At 42.7% G+C, this 16643-nt stretch overlaps 1 protein-coding gene across 2 annotated transcripts in view; it reads right to left on the reverse strand.

Annotated features, from left to right (window-relative positions):
- Positions 1–1540: 1540 nt before the first annotated feature.
- pxylp1 (2-phosphoxylose phosphatase 1) overlaps positions 1541–16643 on the reverse strand; it is a 29827-nt gene continuing 14724 nt past the window's right edge. For both annotated transcript variants that reach the window (XM_050056923.1, XM_050056914.1), the window contains 4 exons: positions 13867–14055; positions 11929–12055; positions 3569–3708; positions 1541–3370 (listed from right to left, as the gene is read on the reverse strand). In XM_050056923.1, the coding sequence (XP_049912880.1) occupies positions 2346–3370; positions 3569–3708; positions 11929–12055; positions 13867–14055 (1481 nt within the window). In that variant the 3' untranslated portion in view covers positions 1541–2345. The remainder of the gene's footprint in view (positions 3371–3568; positions 3709–11928; positions 12056–13866; positions 14056–16643) is intronic.

The following is a 16643-nucleotide window of genomic DNA, read 5'->3' on the forward strand; positions in this document are numbered from 1 at the left end:
TTGGTCACCGATGAAAATCTTCATTAGGAGACCCTTAATTAAGACAATCAAATCACACAGTCTCCTAAAGATCCAGCACCTGCCTTCATAGTGTAACAAAATAAAACTCCTGCCCCAGCAGATGACATTTATAGTCTGTCTACAGCATCAATTGCGTTACCCACTTATTCACTAGAAAATAGCCGTCTACCGCCAGGACAAATTTAACATCCATATACTGCAAATGTAATTTACCCGACTCACTCTTGTTATTGCATTTTTCCAGTCAATACTCTCCTGATTCTGAGGATTCTGAGAGAAAAAAAGCAGTGCGAGCATGCTGGGGCACTTTTGAAAATGAGCTGTACAATTGATATCTTGTCAGCGTTGTATCATGTTCCTAATGATGATGACACACGACTTGTCTAGTGGCGGTGGAATAGGCACTCAAGGTTTTTACATTTATATAAATGTATTGACTATGTGCTGTGCTCCTGCAACACTGCTGACAAAGTGGATAACTGGTAAGAGCAGATGGGTTAGAAGAGGTTTGAATGGGGTTTGTGGAGCTAATACGCCATCTAGTGGTAGATTAATAGAAGAGACACCAACTGAGAATTGTTTCTACATGAGCACACTGACCAGCCAAAACATTAAACCACTGACAGGTGAAGTTAATTACCATTGATTACCATGTTATAATGCAGTATTTTGCTGGGAAACCTTGGGTGCTGGCGTTCATGTGGATGCCACTTGACACGCACCCAAACACCATTACGGACCAATTCCCCCTCTCATGGCAACAGCATTCCCTGAAACACTGGGTCCCCAGCAGGACAATGCACCATGCCACACCGCACAAACTGCTCAGGAATGGCCCAGGGAACGTGACAAAGAGCTCAAGGCATCGACCTGGTCTCTAAACTCCCCAGATCCCAATCTGATCAAGCATCCGTGGGACACGCTGGTATCCCATCTCACAACCCATAGGACTCAAAGGATCTGGTGCCTACGCCCTGGTTTAGGACAACACAGGGCCTGTATCCATGCACCAACAGGTCAGAGCCAAGTCCAATCCACAGTGGGGCCTCTGATCTGTCAAGGCATGGACACAGGACATCTGGGGTACGGCCACGTCCCAAAGATGCTCAATCAGATTTGGATATGGGGAATTCGGAAGCAAATTTGACGCCTTGAGCTCTTTGTCACATTCATCTGGCTGTTACTGAGCAGTTTTTGTGGTATGGCATGGTGCATTGTCCTGCTGGGGGGTCACTGCCATCAGAGAGTGTCGTCACCGTGAAGGGGGGTACTTGGTCTGCAGTGTTTGGGTGGATGGTGCGGGTCATTTGGCATCCACATGAACGCAGGACCAAAGGTCTCCCAGCAGAACATTGCACTGTAACGAGATGATCGATGTTATTAACTTCACCCACCAGTGGTTTTAATGTTTCTGATGGGTGGACATGGACTTGCAGCGTTCTTCAGGTCACATGCTTTACACCAGAATACCACCAGAAAACCATTCCTCAGCAAACCAGTCACAACTGATAGAAAAACGTCTAGTCAGAATGAACCTTTATTTAATTCAGTGTTCTACAAGCAAAAACATAAAGTGGAATGTGATCAATTGTATCACCAATTAATATAAATACAGATGTTCTGTAGCTGTAAATTAATGTACGGGAAAAAACTAATTAGTTACAGAGTACCGTAGTCAGTTTTACTAAAACAGAATCAATGTGTCAAAACAGAAATAATAACCCTTGTTATTAATCAGACAGCCTAACACAATGAATAAACATTAAAACCCATAAAACCCATACAGTAAAAGAAAGTGACATATGTGTCATATTGAGTAATGCGGCCAAAACTAGCCCAAAGTGTAATTTTCATGGAAAAGATTTATTATAAACAAAGTATTTCCCAGGAATGACTAGCACAGTATTTCCAGTACAGTATTTCCAGCATCAAAATTCCCTTTTCTTGCAAGCATTTTGGGAATACTGGAATTTTAAAATTCCATGGTATTATGGAATGTCGGAATAAAGTGGCTAAGTGCCATACAACTTCCCTTGAATGACCTCTCTTGCACATCCTCTTCAGACAAAATACAGTATTCAAAAAAACGAGTTTGTAAAAGGTTAGAAATTGATCTTATGAAGATATGACGTACAGTACTGTGTGTGTTTGCCACTTTGTGCTCAGGAATGTAAAGGACTACATTTAAAAGATGTGGAATTTTAGAGTTTGAGGCTATGAGCAGCATGAAAGTGCACAATCTTCAAATGTGGAAAAGGACTAAAAAACAAGTACAACCATCTGCCAACTCTGCGCCCTTACTCAGTCACCCTCCTCTCCATCTGTCAACCAGCACGCCTGTAGCAGGCCTCCTGGTAGGAAGTAGCGTTGACAACACTGAACATGTCTCTCCTGACAAAAGACAGGAAGTTCTTCAGAGGGCAGAGGGGCTGGTTGGCGTGGCGGTCGTAGGAGCGACAGAAGGTGGTGTGAAATGTCACATCCTCGCCGTTGTACAGCACCCTGATGAACAGTTCCCCGTCTTTCGCCTTGGACTTCTCACCTTTACCAGCTTTCTTCTTTGCTTGTCCTTGCGTGGCTGGGGGACTTTTCCACAATTCAAAGACTACCCTTGCTGCAAACCGTGGAAAGCGGGCCTCCTCTAGTCCCAGGGCGCTCAGCAGTGGGGCCACAGTCACGTCGTGGCCTGAAGAGAGGGTAAAGACCTCCTCGGCCCCTGCACGAGGCTGTCTGCCAGCCTCATTGTCCTTGGCAACACGCTCCATCTTGGTGGCAGTTCGGTTGAGGTAGGGGTACATGGCGAGGATGGCGTATTTATGGTACAGCCCCACCCTCCTCCGATCCACCTCATCATCTAGCTGCTGTCTGCGAATCACAGCAAATTGGGCCATTGTCAGACACCCTCTGGTGCCATCTCCCATAGGAACGCATGGGAACGAGATGCCATGACACAGGTGGCACAGCAGCGAGTCTATAGGGTTTGCAGCTCGGAGCTGGCGGGTCGGCAGACCCAAAGTCCGTGCCATATCGGCGTAGGTCCTCTCAAGTTCAGTATCACTCACTCTGAGCCGATACTGCCTCCTCTGCTCTTCCTCCAGGTATCTGTTCCTGGCGGGGCAGTCGCAGGCCGAGCCGCAGAACAACGTGCTCCACTGGTGCCGCACAGTCACTTTTGACCAATCAAAGTCTGGGAGGAAGCCGTAGAGGAAGGCCAGTCCACTCTGGAGAGTGCGGCTCTTACCTGTGGTCTCAAACCATAACTGGCGGGGCGACCAGTTGGAGGGGAGGAAAATGTGGCGCTTGTAGGCTTGCTGGAGGAGCTGCCCGTTGCGCAGGTGCTGCACCACACCTGGAAAAATGGAAAGAAGATGGTTTGTCTGACATCTGGACTCGATAAATGCTTCTTAACAAAGAGGGTTAAGAAGGACAAAAGGCTCTAATGCATAAAATAAAACATTAATTTGTAGATGAATGAATACTGGTCTATGAAAGTTAAGGTTAACCTCTGGTGGATGATAAAAAGAAAAACATCTGGTTCCCTACCCACCTGTCTGCGTGAGTTCTCCCATCTCACAGGCACTGTGGTTGGGCAGACGAGGAACAGAGCCCAGTGGTGAATCCCAGTGGCCGCGACTTCCCTGACCCATGTGACGGATGAAGGGGTTCAGCAGGGGGTGGGAAGGCTTCCTGAGGGTGGTGAGGGATGACAAACGTTAAGAGATGGTCCACGGGTGTGCATTATTTCCAGTTAACCACACAGTTTCATCAGTGTACCACATTTAGACTTGTGGCTAGAAGGTTGCTCACTGCTGCTGCTGCAGCTGTGGCAGCTATTTGGAATAATATCTACTGCAAGCAAACATGGTGCCTTAAAAAAATAGTTTTACTCCATCACCATGGTATTCGCAGAATACTCCACTTCAGACCACACAGTTATGCGAAATAATGTCACACACAGGAAAACATTCACTCTGAAAATGGTTCAATACAGACACTGGGGAGCTTCCTGTTGAAACCACAGCTTTTATTGTTGGCCTCTGACAAACAGAGCAGCTGTCTCAACGTCCCTTTGGATTCAAAGCCTGTGTGTTTGACCTCTTGGAAATTAAATATTTAAAGGAACATGCCAGATGAGAAAATACATTTTAGAGGATTTTCTTGATTTAAAACACCATCACGATTCAAACATCCAAGAAGTTACTTTGCAGTTAATCAGATTTATTCTCCTCTCACTTGGTTTCTAAATACACAACAGCACATACAACAGCAGCAAGTCTTAAAAACAAAATGTGATTTTGCTTGAACGGAATTTCCACATTTAATTTTTGTTTTTTCAGTATAAATCAGCCATAATTCTCTTCTCATGTTAAGGAAAGGGCGTTTTCCCAGCAGACAGTTTGACATGTCACAGTCGGAACAGAAGTGAAAGTAATCAAATAATCGATAGCCAATAGTAGGATAGTATAGTACTGTTTTCTGAAAACTGAACGTGAACTGCTTTATTCAGTGTTTTTGACCAATTTAAATCACCTAGTCTGTTTGTTTTGGAGAGGACGAGACCTCTGTGGATCAAAAAAAAAGATGAGCACATTTAAGGTCATCAGAGAAAACCATTAAGCAGACATAGCGCTGGGTGAGCAGTCCATCTACTACGTACCAAACAGCATAGAAAAAACACTGATTTGTACCGTGAAACTGCTTTAATCTGTGTTTTTACCAGTTTTTATCACCTGAGGTCTCATTTATAAAACAGTGCATAGGATCCAAACTAAAAATGTACGTATAGATGAAAGCCAAAATGGTGTGCGCCAAAAAATATTCAACAGTTTCTACAATCAGGCTTCCACCTCACTATCTGCATCGCCAATTTCCTGTCTCCAAAATGTTGGTTATCATGGGTTATAGTTTCTCCAATCAAGTCTGTTTTTATAGATCACAACTTTTCCATCGGGAGGTGGTGTACACCTCTTTCAGGCCTTGTTTCATGTTTATAAATGAGACCCCTAGTCCGTTTGTTTCGGAGAGGAAGACACCTCTGTGGATAATTCAGCCAACGATAAAAGCCTCACAAATAGTGAACACTTAAGGAATTCTTAGTTCTCACCTCTAAATCCCCCTTAATCTTACACACTGTACATTTAAATAATCATTTGGATGCAGGACTTTTACTTCTAACGGTAATTATACACTATACTACTGACTGTTGTACTTAGCTAAAAGATCTGAATACTTTTTCTACACTGCCTTCAGCGGCACAAGTCAATACATTTGTCGATGAAAACTTTTTTTTTTGTACTTTATTTTTATAGAAAGAACATACACAACATACAGCATACAAAAAAAAAACATAGAACAAACAGTTGGTCACCTACACATTCAAACAGACGTTATACTGATGGAGATAAAAGTCAGTTCATACAGTAATCGCTCAGTGAACATCTCGTGGTCACAAACATAATCCATTTTTCCCAGTATTGCAAATACTTATCCATCCGTAGACTTAGCGAAAAGGTCATCCTTTCCATATTTTGAATATTAATCACAATATCTATCTAGTCTGTCTCTGTTGGAGGTGTGGCCTGCAACCATTTTCGGATTACAACTTTCTTGCTGGCTCGATGAATACAAATTAGTTCACACAACTTTCAATGGATTGACTGATTATTAAGATAAAATGCAAACTTTTGCTGACTGCTTCCTCCAGCTTCTGTACTCATTGAAAAACTGAATAACTTTAGGTCATGAATCACTGGTGGGACTATAATAACTGTTAGTTGCAGCCCTGTAAGAAATGCAGCTATTAAACAACAGTACTTCACATAAAATTACAATTGTCTTGGTCATGATTTTGTTCCTCAAAACATATACAACCGGTAGAAATTATAATTTGTAGATGAGGAGATGTGTTGTAATAATTTCTTAAGCAGAAATGCAAAATATTTTCCGGCTCCAGCTTCTAAATGTGAGGATTTCCTGTTGTTCTCTGTTTAATATCACTGCAGACTTTATTTCTTTTTATGCTTATTTTGTTGTGACAAAACAAGAAGTTTGATAATGTCAACCTGAACTATGTAAAATGTTGATTATCACCACTGAATTCCCTCAATCAAAAAAACATATTAGTAAATAATGAAAATAAACACAGGGGGGAGCCAATGACATTAGTTTATTGTCAGTAAACAGTAACAAAAAATCATTTATGAAATAAAATAAACATGTTCAGTATGTAACTGCACGTGCGGGCCACTTCCTACATCCACCACCAGGTGTCCCTCTAACACAACGCTGCTGGACTACAGCACAGTTCGATATGTGTGGGAGGGAATATGGGAGATGGAGATATAAAAAGATGAAAGAATGTGTTGCCTTGGGACACACACTCACATATTTACACATATACGAGCACAAACACACACACACTGACACGCGCGGGGACGAGGGCAGCGAGAGGAGCAGTCGGTGATCTGATAGATTAGAGATGATTGAAGATTACAGTTTAATATAACAAATCTGTGGGAGCCGCAGCTCAGCTCGCTCAGATTAAAGGAGCCCCCGCACACACACACACACACACACACACACACACACACACACACACACACACACAGTTTCCATAGTGATCATGGAGTGGTTCAGGAACATGACATAAAAAACGACCTTCTGCCATTAAAATCCCGCTTGTGATTGAAACTGACTCAACACAGTCAACGCAATCTAGCATCTAAAGCCACCACCTACAAGGACGATTATAGCTTGACAGCTCCCTTTTTTTCCCAAAGGAAAAGCTTCAAAACACTCCTCTGGTCCTGGAAACACGAGCCTACATTTTGCATTTTTGAGGGGATTGTTTCCTTTTGTTGTCACGTTGCATAAGCAGCTGTTGTCACCATCTCTCCACTTGCACTTTAATATTCACTTAACTGTGATATATGCAGCACCAGGCGCATGAACGCATGGGAGTGGTGAAATGAGTGAGATACTGTGGCAGCCAGTGCACCATTCTGCTCTGTCATCAGCAGATCAGTTAGCTGAGGGGAGTTTGGGGCAGTCTAGATTTAATTGGCTACAGTGGGAGACTAGACGTCAGCGGATGGGGACACTAGTGTGGACAAAGAGCCAGCCAGGCTGTCTATTAGGATGATTGTTGCTAACCAAAGATTACAGAGCCCAATTACATTAAGCGGGGATTATTATCACTGGATAGGACAGGGAAGGAGATTAGTGGGGAGGGAGGAGGGGATGGAGAGATGAGGAAAAAGAGGTAGTATAAATGAGGGGGAGGCATAAGCAGAAAGGCAAATGAGATGATGTGGTCGAAACTCAGGGGGAGTGCAAGACGCAGATTAAAGTAAATGGGAGGCAGAAAGACAAAAACCTTGACAAAGACTGCACTGGTGGAAGATGAAGAGGAAAGAGAGAGAGGAGATGTTCCCTGCTAAAGAGAGCTCAGTTAACCGCAGACGGAGACAGTGGGTCGGCGAGCTGGTGCCAGCTCACACGCGCGCGCACACGCAAGCACACACTGAGCTCTCTCTGCGGAGCCAGCCCTGGGCATATGCTAGTTCAGATCTCTTTAATTACACCCCAGTCTAAATAAAAACACAACTACCTACATCATTATGAGAACACAAAGAATATTTAGCAAGCTTTTAATATTCAATCTGCCTGTGAAATAAGCACGTTCAAACCACTAATAATCCACACACACTCTGCAGCTGAACTCACTCAGCCCCAGCGTGGTGTGTCTGTGTACCTCCAGTTTCCTCAGATCTTTACTCCGTCTCAAAGAGAAGAGCTGCTATTAAATCAGATGAAGAGTTTACAGCCATGGTAGCAGCTTCGTGAGGCTGTACTTGAGCACAGCAGTGCTCCCAGCTAAATGCTAACCTCAGCATGCCAACATGATCACAGTAAATTAGATTCCATTCACCAGCTTTTATGGGCATTTCCAATTTGGGCATTAAAATACAAAAAGAGAAATGTCATGAGAAGTGTTTTAGGCTTTGCCAAGTTGGAAAAGTTCAGACGGCCCGTTCACACCGCTGCAACGTTCTAAAACTGATTGTCACGTCCTGAATCATTGGCATGAACTGGGCTTTAAATGTCCAACAGAAGCTTCCACTTCACTGTAGAGAAGAAAAACTAGCAGACAAAAACATCAGATCAGTGTGAAGTGATGAGGAGACTGGAACCTTCCACCAATGAAAACATGAAGCAAACTGAAATGCCATATTTCCATCTTGCTTTCCACAAGGTTTTCTACTGTTTGGCTGGTGTGCTTTTAATTGAACCCACTCGTTATGCCTCTTCTTTTGTAGAAAACAAATTTCAAAAACTTAGGCCTTATCCACACGTACACAGGTATATTTAAAAATGTACTTTTTATTTTAGAAGTTTTGGCTGCGTTTTAGGTCACTGAAAACAGATCTTGTGATTTTGTGAAACTGTTTTGTCAGATGTCAGAGTGTGCGCTGTCATCTCCTTTGCAAAGCATCACAAATGAAGCAACATTTCATACAATGGCAGATGTGACTAAAATAATGCCAGCTCTTACTTTACGGACAGGACTTTTTTTTTTACACTTTTACACATTAATGTACAGTTACTCCTCCACTATACTGAAGAACAGAGGCGTTGGAATGCATTATGGAGGTCACTGCTCCAAGTAGCCTTCTGTTAATAGCTTTTTATTTTCCATGCTTCTGATTGGTCAGCATCTTCTTCTTCTTTGTGTGGCTTTAGGATTACAGTTGTATCACTGCCTGTTAGTTTGGCAGGCTCTTGACAGCACCTCAATTGTGTTTTGTGTTTTCATTGAGACAGATTTTGTCATTACAGAGCTGATGTGGGCGGGACTTTTTCTTTTGAGGATGTTCGAGGTGAAAACCCTGTTTTCAAAAAAACCTGTGTTCATGTGGACTAAGCTAATACTTATATTCTTTATCATGGTTTTCCTACATAATATTTAATAAAAATAAATAAAATTTAAAAAAAACTATGAAAAGGGGCCAGAAAAGGGACTAAAGTCTGAGAGTAGCGGACATATCAGAATACCAAGTGTAGTTAGCATTTTTAAATTATTTGTGTTTTTTGTTAGCTTGTAGGCTAACTGGCAGTGGCTGACACAGCATTAATGGATTATTAAACTCACAATAACATCTGCTATGATGGGGTTTTTAGTAAATAGTGAAGGGAAGCTACAGGGTCCAGTTTACAACCAAAAACTGCTCTCAAAACTTTCACTATGCTAATGCTAACTGCTAACGCTATCTGTACTGACAAGTCAGCTCTATGTTTCTTTGCTGGTATTGTTTCCCCTGTCATTATGTGCTTCCTGTATTAGACAGCGATTGGCTTATATGTTAGTGATGTACCCAATCTAGCTTGACCGGCGTATGTTTGAATCTCAGATTTAAGAGAAGTGCACAGACATCACCCCCCTTCATGACAAACTTTGCACAGTTACAAGTCAGTATAGTCAAGGTCAGACATTTTAGAGGACATATGAGAAGGGCACACTTTTGAACGAAGGACGACTTTAATAATTTTACTATTGAGCCAAAAATGCCTTTTGCAGCAGCGCCCTACTTCACACACACACTTTGATGTATTCACACAAGGAGGGAGCGCAGTATTCCAGCCAGAGGGTACGACTGTTGACCACGGAGCAGCTCCCTGAGCAAAGGGAGGAGATGTAAGCTCATGGCTACATCAGTTCAATTCAATTCAATTTCTGAACGGAACCCAACATTTATCATAAGAGTCTTGTTTGCTGGATGGCTTACTTTCAGCTCCAGTTCAAAGATCAAGGGTAGAGACAATATCTAATAATTAGATGTCCATAGCAGGTCATCTGCATCCTATCAATCTGAAATGCAACTGTGTGTCACCGTGCCCGCTCTGAGGATTACAGCATGCCCGCTCCGTCCAGATGTGCAAAGCCGATGTGAAAGCTTTGTGCAAAATTAAGTCACTGGCTAAATCTGAACTCAGGTACACTGCCCAGAAAAGGGGATTGGTCACAGGGAATTTATTGACCGTATGGTCTAAATAAATCATCCAAGAGGATGTGTGTGCTCACATCAAAAGCCATGCCGCCAGACTAAATATTCTGGTTTCAAAAATAGCAGTTTGTTATCTTAGCACAAATGTGTATCCACATGAGGAGTTTGCATAAATTTGAGTTAATGTATACACAGAAAGCGGGTGTGAAAGTGCTGATTTCAGGCTTCCTCTGAAGCTGGAGCACAGAGGCATCCTGGCCTTTAATAACTTCCTATCAGGAACCCTCATCCAGCCCACTTGAAAGAGCAGTAGAGCCAGTGTGAGCAGAGCCTGGCTGCTTACCGTAAAAAAAAAAAATAAAAAAAAAAAAGACAGGAAAAGATACAGATGAGAGAACGAAACGGAGCAAAATGAATTAAAGAAGATAATGATATTAATAATTGAGCTTTTATGTATTTTTCCACCCACAATTCTGTGGGGAGTTTCTGCGGCAGCGACAGTTCTGCCTCACCAAAGCTGCTCAGTGAGCATGTTGCTTAAATCAAGTGAGATAAGACCCTCATAACTCTGCATCAACAGACCCCCCCCCCAACACACACACACACACGTTAATGCGTCTGCATTTTTGTGTATCCATCTGCACCAAAGCACAGCAGAACAGATGTAGCAAACCAAACCCACCCGCTCCCACTGACACACACAATAACACTGGGACACCGGGGGAATTGTTGAATTCCTCAGTTTAATGCTTGTACACATCCGGATATTTGGAATGTAAAACAAATTCGTTACCGCTGCCTGTAAGCCTCACAAACACCACCAAAAAGAATGTAATACCGCCGTCTATTTAACACACACAGCTCATTTTCTGACAGCAGCTATCAAGCTGGCAGTTTTTGTCGGAGGATATGAGAAGCTGTTGCAGTAATTGGTGTCTCACTCTCTCACACTTTCCAGCAGGTCTCCTTGTTAGGCATTACACAGAGGTAGCCGGGGCTCTGCTCGGGAAGCCGGCTTAAATCCCGGTGGCATTTTGTGCCCTTAACTCTGACCTGGATTAATTGAAACTGTGGGAATAAAGCCTTTATCTTCAGACTGGAGAACCCAGTGAAAAGTGTAGGAGTGTTCCTCATTAAGCTTTTCATTTCTTTCCTGTTTGCTGTCTTCATAGTGTTACTTAATTACAGCACAATTAGTCAAATCACCATAAACAGCCTGCAATATAATGCAATTAAATGCAACAATATCATGCGTTGTTGTTTTTTTAATGCAGCATGTTTTTCAGTGGAGATGTTTGATTCGTAGCTTGTATTTCGTGCCTTTTGCATTCATTTTCTTAAGCAGCAGTGTGCTGAGCTCTTTCAGGCGATGGTACCATTTTAACATGTCCCCAATTCCAGATCACACAAATAATTTCTTTTTTTAGAAATCTGTAATTATACAGTGCTACTTTTCTGTCACTTTGAGGCTTTCCAGCCAACTACTGGGTTGACACGGCCAAGAAATCTGGCAAAAAAAAAAGATTCTTTCAACATGTCCACCCTCTTCAGAAAATGTGGATAAAACTGTATAAATGGAAGGACTATCACAGGGCTGACACATAGAGACAGACAACCATTCACACTCACATTCACACCTACGGACATTTAGAGTCACCAGTTAACCTGCATGTCTTTGGACTGTGGGAGGAAGCTGGAGTACCTAGAGGAAACCCATGCTGATAGAAAACATGAAAACTCCACACAGAGGGGCTCCCCCAACCCTGTTGCTGTGAGGCGACAATGCTAACCACTGCACCTCCGTGCCGTCATTTATTCCCACAGTATGTGCAAATTTGACTAGGACGTAAAAAGGCTACATGTCATGCTTGTATTAAATACATTGTAGTGAACATGTTTGTACCTGCTGAAGGACAAGGTGCAGTCAATGGCGGGCCGTTTGGTCTTGGGGATGTAGTAGAGTGGATAGCGGTCACCATGGCGAATCATCACCTGGACAGACAGCAGCTTGTAGTCAGCAGGACTGTGACCTGTCAAAGGAAACTCTCGTCAGCATCCACAGTTTTTACTGAAGCTTTTAATGTTTTTCAGCTCATTGTTTTGGTTTTACAACCCACAACTGAATCTTATTACACTCATTTTGAGATGCAGCAGGCAGATACTTTCAGGGTCAAAGCTCTGTTAGCAACCTTTACACCACCTGTCCAGCGCCAAAGGGTGGACAGACTAAGGTAGCAATTAGCTGGCGTACAGGGAGGAGCATTTAGCAACTACAAAGCCAAATGTTGTTCTCAGGAGTTGGAGGAGAAAAGAACTGACCTAACAGACCGGTTAATAGTGGACTTTCACCCATTTTCCATTGTCACTCTTGGCTGCGCTGAGTAAAGCCACACTGCAACGATTTGTGTTTCCATTGTCAGTTTAGACATGCCATGCCACGCCAAGCCGCGCCGGATATGGACCTTATTTGGAGTAGATCCAAAAGCCAGGGTGCCCACCCTCAAGTGGGTAGCTGTGACGTCTCGCCAAACGCAGCCAACCCCCGACAATAACAAATAACAATTGACTTAGATCAGCCCGCTGCTTTTAAATGTCATCACTCAAGACAAGCTGTCATCAGTTTAAGACACACCTTCAAGAAGGCAGCTCTATTGTAATGGAAATGCAAATCCCTGCTGTACTGGTCTGATGGCTCAAACCAAACCATGCCAAGCCAGCTCATGACTGTCAGAAAGGGGTGTTTGACATATCAGGCGGACAGAACCAAAACATACAGTGTTTCGCTGTATCTGCTAAATGTGCCAAAGAGCAAATGTTTGCAAAAAAGTTAGCTTTAAAACCTTGAATGGTAATAGTATGCCAGTGTTGTGTCTGCAGCTTGTTTCGCCGCCCCTAGTGGCCTCGAAAATCACCTGCTTATTTTAAAACACCCTGAAGACCTAATGCTACTCTAACCATTAAAACTTAATCACTGAAATTGAAACAGTGCTCAGGAGAGTTAATGCACGTCACCTCTTAGAAAAGCAAATGTTGATTTAACAAATCTTTTGGCCACGCCACAGCAGCAGCCCGAGGAACATCAAACAAATCTGCTCACTGTCTGTGAGTGCAGAGAATGGACTGTGGTCTGTGAGTGTGTTTGTGTTTAACAGTAAATTAAGTAGATAGGAGAAACCAGGACACTCAGAAAATGATCATGTCACTGGGAGGAAAAACACCACCTGAAACAAGAAAACTTGTTCCTGATTGATTTTCAATAACTTCCCATCTAAATCAAAGAGACGTAATGGATTTTTCTTCTTTGGAGACTAAACTGCCATCCGGAGATAAACAGAGTAAAACTCAATTAGCGGAGGCTGGTGCAACTTGTCTTAGGCAGTGAAGGATTTTTATATGATTGCCTCAGGCTTTGCTGACTTTTCAATGAAGGAAAAAAAAAACACAGGGCTCCATGCCACTGTGCTATAGAGAGGGAGCACTGCAGCATTATGGATGATGCAATCTACTGAAAATGACTTTCGCACAATTAACACATCCCCCGAGTCCTGACACACTAAATCTGACATTATTACTATATTAAGTATTTATGCACTGTCCATCAAACTGGGTGATTCTAGCAGTGGGAGAACTGATCCAAATTTGTTTTAATGCTCTGAAACAGTGATGCTGCGACACTTGCTGCTGCCACAGTGGAAAGAATTAACAAAATAAGTTCATCGCCTATTGCTGCTCCCAGATCAGTTCATATTTAAGACTTCCAGAAACACAAATCGTAGATGTAACCAAGGTCAACATCACATATCACATCCACAGGTTCACAGTCTTTATTAAGACCCCTCACCTTCCCAGGAATGTTCAGTGCGGTTCGGGGTGTTACAGTAACCGTAAGCCTCAGATATGGGGTTGGGCTCCTGGGTGTGAGGCGCGGGGAACACTCTCTTCCTGCTCTTCCCCAGAGCCTGCCCAACACCTCCATCTGCAGCCTGGAAGGGGCGCTCCTCCAGTATGGGAGTGGTGGGGATCAGGTTCACTGTAGACAAAATGAATCAAAGTTAGAGGAGACACAAAGCACAGCTGATGAGAGTGTCGTTAGTTTAGCAGGTATTTGGTCATAAACATAAGTGTTGACCTGATGATGGCGCTGGATAAAAAGTGAAAGGATCATCACAATAGCCTCAATTCAGCCTGTGGCAACATGAACACCTGCACCAGATTTTATAGCACTTGATCCAACAGTTTCTTATGGTCATGGGCGGATCATGAGACAATGGGCCCCTAGATACAGACATGTAAAAGGCCCCACCACCTCTCCCACGTAGGAGGGAGACACACAGACCTTATAGTTTTTTAGCCTCTTTTTGTTATTGTTTTTACTCTCTTTTTAGTTGCTTTGTGTATCTATGTGGTCATTATGTGTCACTTTGTAGTTGTTTTGAGTCTCTTTGAGGTTGTTTCGAGTCTCTTCGTAGTTGTTTTGAGTCTCTCTGTAGTCATTTTGAGTCTCTTTGTAGTTGCTTTGTGCTTCTATGTGGTCATTTTGTGTCACTTTGTAGTTGTTTTGAGTCTCTTTGAGGTTGTTTCGAGTCTCTTTGTAGTTGTTTTGAGTCTCTTCGTAGTCGTTTTGAGTCTCTTTGTAGTTGCTTTGTGCTTCTATGTGGTCATTGTGTGCCACTTTGTAGTCGTTTTGAATCTTTTTATAGTTGTTTTGTGCTGCTATGTAGTCATTCTTTTGTTTCTTTGTAGTCATTTTTCGTCTTCATGTAATTGTTTGTGTTTCTGTATGGTCATTTTGTGTTTCTTTGGGGTTATTGTATTTCTTTGTGGTCACTGTGTGTCTCTTTGTAGTTGTTTTATTTCTTAGTAGTCATTTTGCAACTCTTTGTAGTTGCTTTGCACTTCTCTTTAGTTATTTTGTGTCTTTCTGTAGACACTTGAAGCCACTTTGTAGATGCTTTGAGTTTCAATGTGTCCATTTGTAGACATTTTTTGTCTTTCTATGGTTGTTTTGGCCCTTTTCATAGTTGCTGTCTTTTTGTGTCTCTGCAGCTGTTTTAGATGGCTTTGTAGTTGTTTGCTTCTCTTTGTAGTCATTTCATGTTTCTTTTGATTATTCTGAGTCTCTTACTGGTTGGTACATATCTCTTTGAGTGACATTTTGGAGGTGGAGGCCAGGGTGCCCTGACACTTTGGGCCCCTGGGCCTGTGCCCGGTAGGCCTGTTCCGTAATCCATAATAATGGATCAATGAATCCATAAGTGACATTAGATAAATCATCAGGAGAGGCACTAAAGTCATTAGGACACATCGTCTGGGAAGGATGAATGTCTGAANTTGGGCCCCTGGGCCTGTGCCTGGTAGGCCTGTTCCGTAATCCATAATAATGGATCAATGAATCCATAATCCATAGTGACATTAGATAAATCATCAGGAGAGGCACTAAAGTCATTAGGACACATCGTCTGGGAAGGATGAATGTCTGAACAAAACTGAGTGTTGAAATACTTCACTGTATAAGTGCAAACTTTGACCTAATGATGGTGTCTGATGAAAGGCCAAGGGATTGCTAAGGTCATTTAGATTTATCCTGGAGACCATTTCATAGCAATCAGTGCAGCAGTTGTTGAGATATATAACTAGAAAGCAATGTCAACTTTATTTTTTGCACTAAAGGAAAAGTCAGAGGATTCATTATCTGGGGACCATGAATGTCTGCACAAAATTCTATGGCAATTCATCCCATAGTTGTTGAAATTTTTTAGCCCAGAACAAAGGCTGAACTGACAGACCAACATTGTGATCCCTTGGGCCACACTGCCAGCATGGCTAAGAAGAGAGGGGAAGTAATTTTGGCAACTGACAGGATCTAAAGGAAGGATCTAATACGTAAATGTAAAGAGCTGAGAAACATTTCAAGACAATACTTCATAAATGGGACCAAGAAAAGTAAAAAGGCCAACTGACGGAGCAGTGACACAGTGGCTAAAATTAAGAAATCCACAACTGTAGTTCATCTCCATGTCAACAGCTCTGTACCGCAAAACCCCTCACTGCGTTGCCCGGACACCAGTGGCCTGCGACCCCTGGCAGAAAAGGTCCAATAAGAGCAGAGATGTTGTGGGAACTGGAAGGCCCATTCACAAAGATCCAACTCTGAAGAAAAAGAAGTTGAACCCATATGGCCCTTTGGCAAGAGGGATATCCAAATCCTACTTATGTCACACAGACACACACACACACACACACACACACACACACACACACACGGAAATTCAAGCTTGCAAGTCAACTATGCAAATATAACATCCTGCTGTAGAGAAAGAGGAGAGGCCAGGCCTGTTCCATCATAAAGCACAAAGAGCTAATGGTTTCACATCGCTGTAACTACCCTCAAACTTAAATTACTTACACAAGTATAGAGTATACATAGTGTGAAAAGTACACTGTCTCTTTTCGCTCTTGCATTCTTCGTCACACACACAGTTTTCCATTCCCTCATCTCTCCAGCTGAGCTCATAAAGTTCACTGGGTTGCAGACATGGCATTTTGTGCAAAGCATGTTTGCTCTATAAAACTGCTCCCAGGATCATGTTTTAGTGATAGCACTCAACAAAGTCTGAC

The sequence above is a fragment of the Epinephelus moara genome, chromosome 2 (genome assembly GCF_006386435.1).
Source record: "Epinephelus moara isolate mb chromosome 2, YSFRI_EMoa_1.0, whole genome shotgun sequence".
Lineage (NCBI taxonomy): Eukaryota > Metazoa > Chordata > Actinopteri > Perciformes > Serranidae > Epinephelus > Epinephelus moara.